At 58.8% G+C, this 11,588-nt stretch overlaps 4 protein-coding genes across 4 annotated transcripts; all 4 read right to left on the bottom strand.

The window, feature by feature from the left end:
* Window positions 1–1,611: 1,611 nt before the first annotated feature.
* On the bottom strand, window positions 1,612–2,766 carry BXZ73DRAFT_81038 (uncharacterized protein; the record flags this gene model as incomplete). The annotated part of the gene is made up of 1 exon (XM_048023410.1): window positions 1,612–2,766. One exon carries the CDS (start codon window positions 2,764–2,766, stop codon window positions 1,612–1,614), a length of 1,155 nt encoding a protein of 384 aa, XP_047873357.1.
* A 1,301-nt stretch (window positions 2,767–4,067) lies between these two features.
* BXZ73DRAFT_105783 (uncharacterized protein) lies at window positions 4,068–4,918 on the bottom strand (the record flags this gene model as incomplete). Its single annotated transcript, XM_048016387.1, has 2 exons — window positions 4,068–4,810; window positions 4,870–4,918. The coding sequence occupies 2 exons, from the start codon at window positions 4,916–4,918 to the stop codon at window positions 4,068–4,070; spliced, it is 792 nt and encodes a 263-aa protein (XP_047873358.1).
* Window positions 4,919–6,143: 1,225 nt separating this feature from the next.
* Window positions 6,144–7,122, bottom strand: BXZ73DRAFT_53770 (uncharacterized protein; the record flags this gene model as incomplete). Its single annotated transcript, XM_048021064.1, has 2 exons — window positions 6,144–6,767; window positions 6,817–7,122. 2 exons carry the CDS (start codon window positions 7,120–7,122, stop codon window positions 6,144–6,146), a joined length of 930 nt encoding a protein of 309 aa, XP_047873359.1.
* A 1,762-nt stretch (window positions 7,123–8,884) lies between these two features.
* BXZ73DRAFT_53718 (uncharacterized protein) lies at window positions 8,885–10,395 on the bottom strand (the record flags this gene model as incomplete). The annotated part of the gene is made up of 11 exons (XM_048021056.1): window positions 8,885–9,065; window positions 9,129–9,160; window positions 9,232–9,271; window positions 9,331–9,469; window positions 9,523–9,691; window positions 9,741–9,849; window positions 9,900–9,982; window positions 10,049–10,087; window positions 10,128–10,180; window positions 10,231–10,263; window positions 10,329–10,395. 11 exons carry the CDS (start codon window positions 10,393–10,395, stop codon window positions 8,885–8,887), a joined length of 945 nt encoding a protein of 314 aa, XP_047873360.1.
* Between the last annotated feature and the right edge of the window lie 1,193 nt (window positions 10,396–11,588).

Consider the following 11,588-nt stretch of genomic DNA (forward strand, 5'->3'; position numbering starts at 1 on the left):
GCGTCACGGGGGGCGGCCGTGGGGACGACCGTCCACCGCGTGCGCGCGGCGTTGGAGTTGAGCCGGTCGATTTTGAAATCGACGGCCTTGCGGAGTGCCTCGAGGCACTTGGCGTCACTCGCCTCCAGGGGGTGTCGGGAGGGGTCGGGGTGGGCGGCGTGGAGGTACACCAACCGGGCAGACCCGGTTGGGCGGCGGCGGCGGAGCGCAGCCAGGGTGGCTTGGAGCGCCATCGGCGCGGCCTTGGCCGGGGCGACGGGAGTAGAGGCGGGGGGCGGGGCAGGGGCCGTGGGAGCGGCGGCTGCCGCGGGGTGCGCGACGAAGCCCTTGCGGGCCGCGCCAGTCACCCCCTTCCCCTTCCCTTTAGCGCTGGCGCGTGCAACCGTCGCCCAGGTGGGCTCGGGGACGCTGGCCGGGGCCGCAGGGCCGGGGGCAGGTTGGGTCGGGGCCCCGAAGGGCCTGGCTGGGAGGGCCGCGACGCCGGTAGGCGCGGCAGGCGTGGGAGCGGGGGGCACAGGGGCGGCCACGGGGGCAGCCTCGAGGACAGGGGCAGGCGGGGGGGAGGCCACAGGCGCCGCCTGGAGGGGAGGGGCGGGGAGGGGAGCAGTCGGGGGGAGGGGGTCGGCCGGGGCGGTGTCCATCTCGACGTCGGCGACAGGGGGGGGTGCAGAGGTCGCAGCAGCGGCTGCTCGGTCCAGGTGGAAGACGTTGGCCTCGCGAATGGTTTCGCCGACCAGGTCGCACAACGTCGAGTACGTTGTGGTGAGCGCGTGGAACGCCCCGTTGGGGTGCTTAGACCCGACAGAGGCGAGGTGGGAGTCGAAGTCGGCCGCGGCCGCGTCGACGTAGGGACCAGTGAACCCACCAACCCGGAGGATGGTGCGAGCCAGGTCGCGGAGGAGGGTGGAGAGCTGTCGCTCGTCAACGAGGGCTGCGGCAACGTCGGCGACGGTGCCGCCGTAGACTTCGCCGTCTTCGTCCTCCCAGGTCGTATAGTCGTCGACCGGGGTGGTGGCTTTCTTCTTGCCCTTGCCTTTCTTCGGGTAGGGCGACATCGTACAGTGGGGGAGGTGGAGCGTCCGGAGGGGGAGGAGGTAGACGCTGTGGGGATGGTGGTGGTACGAGGTCAAGGAGGTGCACTGGAGGCGAGGGGACCCGGGTACGTCTGCAGTAGCTAGCAGACTATCAACAGGGGACGCGTCTTGTCACGACACGTGCAAAGCGTCACATCAAAAACAAGCTGCGTGACTAAGAGTCGCAAACTACAGCGACCGGCCGCGACGAGATTGCCATCGCCTCCCTGATAGTATGGAAAGCAAAGACAGTAAAATGGGTGGGTGAAAGTGTCACCGTGGGGGCTCAGTGATCCGGTCTCACGCGGGAAACCTACCAAGCTCGAGATTGCCGTTTCGGTATGAGATAGTGGGCGTGTGCGCATGAGAAGAGTATAATGAATATCTGTAGATACGCAGTGTACAGAGAAAGAAAGCGCATCACTAGCCAAGCTGGCGCACTATTTGGTCTCTAGCTACGCAAGTATGAGGTGAGCCAGAGACCACTTTGGACAAAGAGGGAGACAAACCTGAAGCTTGAGGAGGGACAGGTTGACCATCAAATCATGTTGTCCGAGGAGGAAGACGATGACGACGATTCCTCGGTCTCGTCTCCATCCATCTCTTCTTCGTCTTCGCTCGCCGAACCCGCACCCACCGCCTCGTCTTCATCATCCACCTCCATATCCTCTTCCACCCCCCATCCTTCCACCTCAACCTCGAATATCTCCGGAAGCGTCCTCCACACATGCCTGCGGTACACCTCATGCCAAGTCCGCACCTTCCACTGGCACCTCCCGCAGAGATGCCGCCCCGCCGGAGCAAGCGCGTCCTCCACCGCCCTCCCGCGATCCCGATCGCGCGCACCGAGAGCGTCGCAGGTCCACTTCCGATCTTCCACCTGCTCCGCAAGCACCTGTGTATGCACATGCCGGAGCACGGCCTGGCACATGCCCGCGCACAGCCAGCCGCCGAACGACAGCGCCCGGCTGACCCCGGCCGTGTTCTCGCTCGTCAGCCGCGCCCGCGCGTTGATGCACCGCTCCAGGTCTTCCTGGGGGAGGTGCTCCGTCGTGCCGTTGTGCGTCCATCCCTTGAGAACGTCTCCCCCGAGCCGGGCGCACAGGTATAGCGCGAGCGGGAGGATCGAGGGCGTGTTTGTCAACCGGGCCAGGTTCACCGCCCCAATGGCGCACGTCCGGTCTTCGTCGACGCCCGTGAGGGGCTCCCGATGCTCGTCGTCTTCCCACACGTCGAAGTCGGAGGTGAAGTGCTCCCGGAGGAGGTCGAGAGCGCGTTTTCGACATCGTGCTTGTGTGCGAGGCGGGCGACCGCGGCGCACTCCACGAACGTGATGACACTGTTGCTGTCGTAGAAGCTGGAAAACAGGGGAGGCGTTTGGTGGCCAGAGCGACGCGTGAAGTAAGGATGCGTACCGTTGGTGTTGTCCTGGGAGAAGCACTCGAAGAAAGTAGACCAGGTCGGCCATACAGTCCGAGAGGTGGACTACAGAGCAGCCGTTGAGCGATTCCTCTGTGCTTGGTGTTGCAGCCGCGAACATGTCGGAAAATATGGATGATTGGGACGCGAGGAGACCACGATAGAGTCGAAAGCCGTACTTGGCACCCGCGGCGACGAGGATGATGTTGCCGTCCTCGAGCCAGAGCCCTTTGATGTGGCGCAGTTTTCGGGGAGGTGCAGAGGACGAGCTCATTGCACAAGTGAGCTGGGGGCGATGGGTCGGAGGCGATGGACGGATGACTTCACGGACGACGGGCAGTTTTTGTGCGAAGGTGGGGGGAACGGAGAACGCCAAGAAAGAACGGAGGTGATATATACATGCCGTATGATGGACCGACTGCTGGCAGAGTCGAGTAGACGACGACGGGGAGAAGGAGGAGGGTCGAAGGGGCGGTCAAAGTAGGCGATTAAAGGGCGGTTTTGGACGCGATTCCGCCGCTCGATTCTGCGCGAAGGCGCTTCAACGTTCCCACGGCTTTCTTTAGCTCACTAGTCCATCAATAGCAACATTGCAAGTACTCTTAAATGACTTTTTATGCTTCATAAGCATCACTTGAATACTAGTAACAACGTGGGTTCGAGACAATGAGAGCAAAGCGCCAAATCTGCTGCTTGCACCTTGCTTTGTATCGACAGAATGGCCATTATCTTCGTACCCATATATATGCCTCCCTCAACTCTCCAAAAATCACTCGCTTTCTTCTCGACACCGTGTCCGCTTCAAGCTGACTCACGACGACGAATTCTGGTTCAACAACGAAACTATTATTCTCGTATCTCACGCCGTCGCTTTCCGAGTCTACCGTGAACTGCTTGCAATTGCCTGCCAGTCCCCTGTGTTCGCCGACTTGCTCGACTCCTCAACCGGGCTCGTGCCATCGCGAAGCGGGAAAGCAGGAGAACGGCGACGGAACCGAATCAAGATAGCGCGCGCAGATCCAACTTTCGCGCGCATGATTGCATTGCCGCGCCCGACCGGGGCAGTGGTATCGGTGAGCTTGCATACGATCTTCGTGTTCCAGCCTCGTTCGCTCATATGGTTTTGGGTCTCAAAATTTACGGGCAGCGGCGCGCCATAAGCACCGCTCGCGTCGAGCTTCGAGACATTTGGATTTGCACGGCTCTGAGCGCGAAGAGGGCTGTAGATTTCTCAGTATGTGGGTAGCTGGTCCGACACCTTCGCGTCGAGTCGCTATATGCGTATGCTCATCCTTTCTATGCTTGCCTACATCTGTACCTGCCACTTTCCACTGACCATATTTGCTTCTAGTCGACAGCTTTTTTCGGTTTTCACGTCTCGCACTGGTTTGGAAAATATGTAGTAGTATTATATGCGATGCGAGTCCGAAATACTGTCCATGCGACCCCCCAGCTCAGCCTCCGCCGCACCGCACGGCAGCGCAGCGCAGGCCAGCAAGCGGGAAAAGCCGCGGCTGTGTCGAACCTCCTCCCGTTTCTTCACCCTGAGCCCCTGCGGATCCCCCGCCCACGCGCTTAGGCGGTCGCGCTCGAGGCCACGGCGCTGGAGGAAGCCAGGACGCTACTGATGACGTCCGCCGTGCTGGAGACGTCGAGCGTCGAGCTCGAGTCGACCGTGCTGGAGACTGCCGACCCAGACGCGGTAGCGGTCGCGGAGTCGACGGTGGTGGACGCGACCGACGAGTCGGAGGAGGTGACGGCGGTGGCCACGCTGGAGTCCGTCGCGGATCCGGTGACGTCGGTGGAGAGCGCATCCGTCGCCGAGGACGCGTCTGACGCGGTGGTCGGGAGCGCGTCCGACATCGTAGCCGGGAAGGTGGACGTGCCAAAGGGGGGCGTGTACGATCCGTAGGGGGGACCGCCGTGGGGGCCGGGGCCGCCGGGCATAGGGACGCACGACGTGGGGTCCGTCGGCGCGCCGGAGAGCGACACGGACGCGGAGGGGAAGGAGGTCGTGACGGAGCCGGTCGCGGAGAGGGAGAGGCTGCTGCCGACGATGGTGGTGCTCCCGATGACGATCGTCGTCCCGCTGTCCGTCGCGGTCGCGGCGTCGGAGGACAGGAGGCTGGTAGAGCCCGCGGCGGAGCTGAGCGAGTCGGTGGTGGAAGACGTCGCGGCGCTGTCGGAGGCGGTCGCGGTCGAGGTGGCGGAGAAAGTGGAGGCGCTGTCGGACGCAGTTGCGGAGGCGGAGTCCGTGCTACCGGACGCGGAGGCCAGGGCGGACGAGTCCTGGCGCTTCTCGACAGCGATGGCGTTGGCTGCACGGAAACGTGTTGTCAGCACCTTAAGCAGAAGGCTGTATGCATATCGAACGCACCTCCGACGAGAAGGAGAGCGGAGAGAACAAGGGTCGAGATGTGCATCATGTTTGTCAGGGAAGGTGATGAGGGAGGTGGACAAGAAGGCTTTAGGTGAGAAGGAAAAGTGCAGGAAGAGAAGGGGATGTCTCCAACCGGCTCAAGGGTATGGGGCTTATATCCTCTTCGTGGTCGTGGAGCGGCGCGCGTTCGAAACATACTTGCGGCTCCAAAGCGATTCCACATGAGATCCCGTTGACTGCTGCGCCAGACTTCTGCACGGACGTGAGGGCGACCAACAACACTGCAACTGCGGAAGATGACATGAAAGGGCATAGGCAACTAAATGCTTCGCTGCGCAGGTTGACGAACGTCGGATGGGCTATGACGAGCCCTACCATCCGCGAGTGGCTCCACCAGTCAAGCGAATGATTTACACACCTGTCAGACGCTCTAGGAGGTTTCAGACACAAAGTGCTATGCGGCGGGCACCAATACCCAGCGCCGAGCTCCACTCGATGTCGGTGCGCATTGACTGCGTAGAACTGAGGCTGTTGAAGGTGGAGTCAGCGTGCACACGGAAGCGGCTGAGAGATCCAATGCGCGTTGCTACGCTGCACAAAGAGCTCACACGCTGCTACGACGCAACGCCAGGTGAGAACATAGCGATCCGAACCTCGCAAGTGCTCACCTAAGTGGGCGGGGCGCACGTTACTGCATGATGCCAGTGCGCAGCCGCTTTTTTCGCACACTGCTGCGACGGCGCGGGGCCGCTGGGCCGTTATGTAAGTATAGCTGCGCGATACGCCGATCATCGTAGGCGGGCGGTGTTGCTCGGGACAAAAAGGGCAAGAAAAGCGCATTTGCTTTCATCCATGAACATCCTGAGGGTGCCCAGGAGGCATAACTTGGCGACTTGAAGAATCTGTTAGACACAACAACATCAGGTTTGGGAGGCGAGCGGCGAAGACGCTTGTGACAGGGGAGCGCTAGGAGCGAGGCTGAGCACGACTTTCGGGGTAAAAGTTGACTGCGGATTCTGGAGGATCGGGTTTCCGTACAAGAAGCTTGAGTAAGGTATAAGCGGGACTGCGAAGATGAATGGTAACAGAGGAGGAACAGGGTTGCGGATCCACGAGAATGTGGGGATCGTGCGCAATACCAAAAGGCCGCCACACGGTGTTGTGGCCTGCAGCACGACCTGACCCAGCTGTGTCTGCGAACACCGGCGCATGCGATAGAAAGGAGGGTCTGCATTGTGCTTCTGGAATACGGGAAGGACAACAAGCAGAACTCACGAAACTATGGCGTCCCACCGGTCCACCTCCACGCCCAAGATCTCCGGTAACCTCTCCCACAATCTCCTCCGCTCTAGCCGAGCGCGCCCCGCCAATGCACGCTCGCAAGCATCGCACATCGGGGGATGAGGTAGAAGCAGATCCACCAAAATCTCGCACTTGCCCACCCCCGCCTGCCCTGCCTGCACCATCCCTCGCAGCGTCTTCTCGCACCCCGACCGGTTCCGGCACTCCACCTCGACGGCGACCGCGTAGACGGAGAAGAACGCCAACACGTTCTTCTGTGCGAGACGCTCCCGCGCATCGAGGCACAGGCGGAGGTCGGCGGTGTTGAGGTGCTCCGTGACGCCGTCCTCGTTTTGCCAGCCGTCCAGGATCGCGCTTCCGAGCAAGCAGCAATCGTACAGCGCGAGGGGAAGCACAGAGGGGGTATCCGTGAGGCGGGCGAGGTTGACCGCAGCGATGGCACAGGACCTTGTGTCGACACTGAGTGCGTACCTTGCGTGGGGATTGCACCATTCGTCAAATGTCACGGCGTAGTACTCTTTGAGGGGCTCGAGGGCTTGGAGGAGGAGGCTTGAGACGTCGTACTTGTGGGCCAGACGGATGGTGGCAGCGATCTCAGCAAAGGGGTAGCCGCGGTCGTTGTCGTAGAAGCTGAGGAAACACAAAGAGTTTATCAATGAGCATCCGCGACAAGTAGCTACATTCTGCGCACAAGATGTGCCGTTTGGGCAGCAAAGCCCCGAGGAAGTGGCGCAGGTCGGTGGGGCTGTCGGACAGTTGGACAACTGGGAGGCCTTGGTAGCTTTCTTCTGAGCTTGGGGTTGAGGATTCGAGCATATTGGCGAACACAGGGGACTGATGGGCAAGCAATTCACGGTAGACTCGGAAGCCGATGGTTTGACATACGAGAACAATGGTTCCGTCGTTGAGCCAGAATTCATCGTCGTGGGTCAGCTTGGAGCAATGCATGTTTTCAAGAAGAAAGCGAGTGAGGTTTGGGGAGTTGAGGGAGGCATAGACATGGGTATGAAGATAATGGGCATTGTGTCGATGGTGGCGCAAAGCAAGGTGCGGCTCGCGATCAGCGGGTTGGGCGCTCTGTCTGACTCTGCTTGCCTTCAACGACATCCCCGTCCGCTACGACGTTCCCCCTTATTGTCCGCTGGTGGCGTGCCATGCAATACCTTGAGCTTCTATGCGCTCACGCTAGTTCAAGCCGTTTTTCGACCGTCGAAGCGAGCTATAGGGGTTGAAGACGATACTTTCGAGATGCGAGACTCGGCGGTCGCAGTGAAAACCTCTCGCTCGAAGTCGTCCAAGTAACTCCGTTCCCGCGCATACATCCATCTGGAAGACTCGCCAGAGGACGTACGACATGCTTTCCCGAGCATGCTTCCTCCGCATCTGGTTCGAGTGAGTTTTTTCTTCTTCCACCATCTGCGTACCGTGCCAATGCACCCCAGGCCCGATCCCTTCCGCCACTCCTCCTTTGTCGCCAATTCCGCCGAAGTGCCCCTCGACCGCAAATACGCGATGCTGCTCCTGGTGGAAAACCTCATCGCCTGATTCAAGTAGCTCTATTCGACCAATCTTTACTCTGACGGTACCCAGCCACAGGCCCACTCTGGCAGAAGCTCCGCGTGGTCTTCGCCATCGCCGTCGTCAACCTCACCCGTCTCACCAGCCAGAAGTCGCTCATCACGACGGCTAATATCCAGTGCGTCGATCTCGGAAAGCGTTGCTGGATTAATGGACCCGCACGAGGACAGGACGCTGGAGCGGCCGTCTATACTCGACACCTCACACTGCATGAAATGAACGCATCGCGACCGTCCGAACGGAGATCGACACGCGCTCGTTGCAGCCGGCCGCGGCGACGACATGCGGGATTCCAGAGCGCCGCCAGGAACAGTTAGCCGGATGCGTAGTACACTAATGCGTTGAGATTGCGTGGTGACGAGACCCGGAGGAGCGGAAGGCGCAATCGGCGAAGTTGTTGGACCTGTATGTCGACGGATGGTGTGCGCTCAGGCGGTATGTCCCATTTGTCCCCATTACACCCAACGCTTCATTGATGCCGGTGAAAAGCCACCCGCCCACAAATGGTTGTTCGCCGACGCGTCCCCGGCGTTCAAGTGGGATTCATGTAAGCGGTTAAAGACCGCGGCCTGCAAGATTGAAACCCGGCAACTATACACGACTTGTCGTGCACGTCCCTTTCACGCACACGAGAGTCGAAGACGCCATTTTCTCCTCCCCGACACAGTGTCCCCCGCACATCCGCAGTACGTCCTCTGGCTCGAAGGACCCGCGGCGGCCGCACGGCCAGCCGATGTAGAGTGTGAGTGGGCAGCCTGTTTGTTGCGCATGCCCGCTCTGATCGTTGTGGCAGAGTTCCAGACGTGCGGTGTGCTCGGGCGTGGAGTGCTCCCATACGTCGTGGCCGGGTGCCGTGGGCGAAGAGGTGCACGAGCGCGACCTTGTGACCCAGAGGTCCGCAGAGGCACCAACCCAGGAGCAATCTCGCGTTCTCCCTCCGTCAAATCCGTCGTACACATCGTGATGATTCTGTTTATTCTTACACGGCATACATAAATAATCACAGGGTGTCGTGAATCATATTCCATTAACTTCACATCCGGCGGAGTGTGCGATATCAAACACCCGGCCTCACCGCCAGCGCGTTACTAGATGAGTTACTACTGCCGCTTTCATATGTTCTGGCCCCAGTCTAGAAGCCCTCCTCTATGCACGTTACGCCCATGGAACGCCACTCCATTGTTTGTATGGCAGCGGATTGAGAGTACCCCGCTGGCATAAAACCCATACTGGGCGACGGCGTCTCTGTCGAAGCCTTGCGGAGATGGATGAGCATGCGAGCGGTCATGATGCCAGTGGCGGCGTGGAAGGGACTGCGGGTACAATCAGTCAGAGAAGGTAGAAAACAGCGATTTTAACCTGTGGTCAGTGCATACCCGTAGCTGAACCATGGGATATGAGTGACATTCTGGGATACAACGTGCAGTTGCTTAGTACAGCGGGACAAGATATGAAGACGTGAATGGAAAAAAGACGTACAACCACCATCAGGTTGTTGAAAACGAGGATGCATGTGATCCTAGTGGGGGTGTTTTATCAGGTCATGAGACACGTCTCGAGTCGAGTCCAAATATTTACCCAAAGAAGTACACTATATTGTCTTCCAGTACAACGGAGAAGAGCCCTGATTTGCGCTCTCCGGTCCGTTTACGTTCGAGCATACTTTCTACTGATGTGTATATCGCGAATGCGAAGAGAACACCTTCGAAAGCGGTCGCTGAAAAAGGCGATCAGCAGGAGTAACGTCAAGCATGTACCGAGCTCACTCACCCGGAACCCACTGCGCCCATTCGATCCCCGTATGAACTACAGGACATCCGGGGATGGGAAGAGCCTTCGCATCTTTGATAACTGCCGCGCGTCCCAGGCCGTTGTGAATAAGAATCCACAAGAATACCCCTATCGATGCAAGGAAGAGTACTGCGTTGACCATCGCAACCTGAAAGAACTTAGGGTGTCGATAGCTCCCGATTATGTCACGTACTCACTCGTTTCGAGCAGTGGAAGAGGGCATAGATGCGAAGTTGCATGATGATCTCGATCGCCCAGAGACTGATTGCGCCCACAACGCGGATCATCGCGTCCATGACGACACACCTGGTATTACTTCAGCGAAGTGCGAGAGCCTCAGCTTCCTCGAAGCTTACGTCGTCAAGCTCGGCCGGAACCTTGAGAAGGAGTGGATCTGTGCCACATCGAATACGGCCAGCATAATCGTGTAATATCTGATCTTCAGACGGGGAAGAGCAATCATGTAAGCATCTGATGTACGTAGGTGCGGAGGAAGGCGTATTACCCAGAAGAAGAGGAATTTCCCCGTATTCCACGGACCGGTCTGCGGCGAGTTACGTGCGTGAGGTTAGACTTTATCGCACTTGGAACGCTGAACTGACCCAAATATATCGAGCCTCGTCTCTGACTGTCACCACTGAAAGCTGGTCAGACAGCGAAGGAAAGGGTGTATTAATAACACCCTACAATAGTCATGGAGAACCCATGTGAGCGATGCGACTAAGAATATGGTGAGTGGCACGGCGCGAGGAGCCTAGCTGAATGCTATGACACAAACGACGTACGACTAGTGTAGAGAGGAATTTTGGCAGATATAGACAGCGCAATCGCCTGAGCAAGCTTGTCGGCCATAGCGAGGTTGACGCGGAAGAGGGGTTTCAGACTGTACGACCATGCCTGCTTTGACTTTATGCGAAGCGACTCCGAGGGCTTATAAAGTTTGAACGTTAGTACACAGCCACGGTGCCAAGTCGCTGTACATCAGCTTCTCGTGGCTGAGATTAGGTTTCTGGACGTAAAGGGCGTTACATAAGTGAGGTTTCACGGCGTAAATGAGAGAACTCGAGGTGTGTGCAATGCATAAAGTGGTCTCATGTGCTGCAGCTAACGCGAGAGGAACTTCCATATGGGATGGAGGCGCTACAAGCTTGGTGAGAAGTATATGCTCGCCGCAATGACGATAGCTCAGAACCGGGCCAACTTTCAGCCCAGTTCGAACATCAACTGCGGGATGCGGAGCATGGCGCCGTGGCGTGAATTGTTCCCAGATTTCGGGCGTCGTGGGTGCGAGGAGCTCCAATGGGCCTCCTGATGTGAAGGCTGTACCCATGTGTGCGAGCCGCGCGGCGGAATCCATCAGGGAACGCGTGTTTCCACACGCCGCCAGATCTTGAGCAATGGAGACGACCTCCAGATCCCACGCGCGAGCGGCTGACAAGGATGCGCGACGGCGCACCATGTTCCAACGATGCTCGTCACACCTCGGTATTTGGTGGAACGAGGGGGTCGATGCGGGCGCGAACTTGTATACCTCAAGAGCGCGAGCAGTGCTCGGCGGCGTTCGCGCACTATATGCTGGAACTGCGGCTGAATGAGACTGTGGGCTTTCGACTCACCCAAGCATACGACCTGCGGTGCGCTGAAGGCTCGCAGATGGCACTCGCCCGCAGCTTCTGCCGCGCGGGGTTCAACCATGCGCCCATCGGATCGTTCCGAGCGCGCTTCTTCAAGGGCGAACCCACGGACTCCCGAGTGCCCCAGGTGCCATGTTCTGCAAAGTCGCACCCATGTATTCAACGTGTATTGCTCGAATGAGCGAGGTACAAGCGCGACTTGAAAAGTAACGTACCCACCAAAGGTTCAGCTTTACAAAGTCGTCTCGTAGGCACATGGATAATGCCGTCTCCGTTATCCTCCATATGTGCTCCAAGCGCGTCGCAAGTCGGTTCTGGTCCACCGACTCCTAATAAGATCTCCCCGGAGATGTGTCACAGTTGGTAATACCGTTGTGATCTTGAAACTAGAACTTCACTAGTACTTTCACT

Source organism: Epithele typhae, assembly GCF_022376455.1.
Source record: "Epithele typhae strain CBS 203.58 chromosome Unknown BXZ73scaffold_71, whole genome shotgun sequence".
NCBI classification, from domain to species: domain Eukaryota; kingdom Fungi; phylum Basidiomycota; class Agaricomycetes; order Polyporales; family Epitheliaceae; genus Epithele; species Epithele typhae.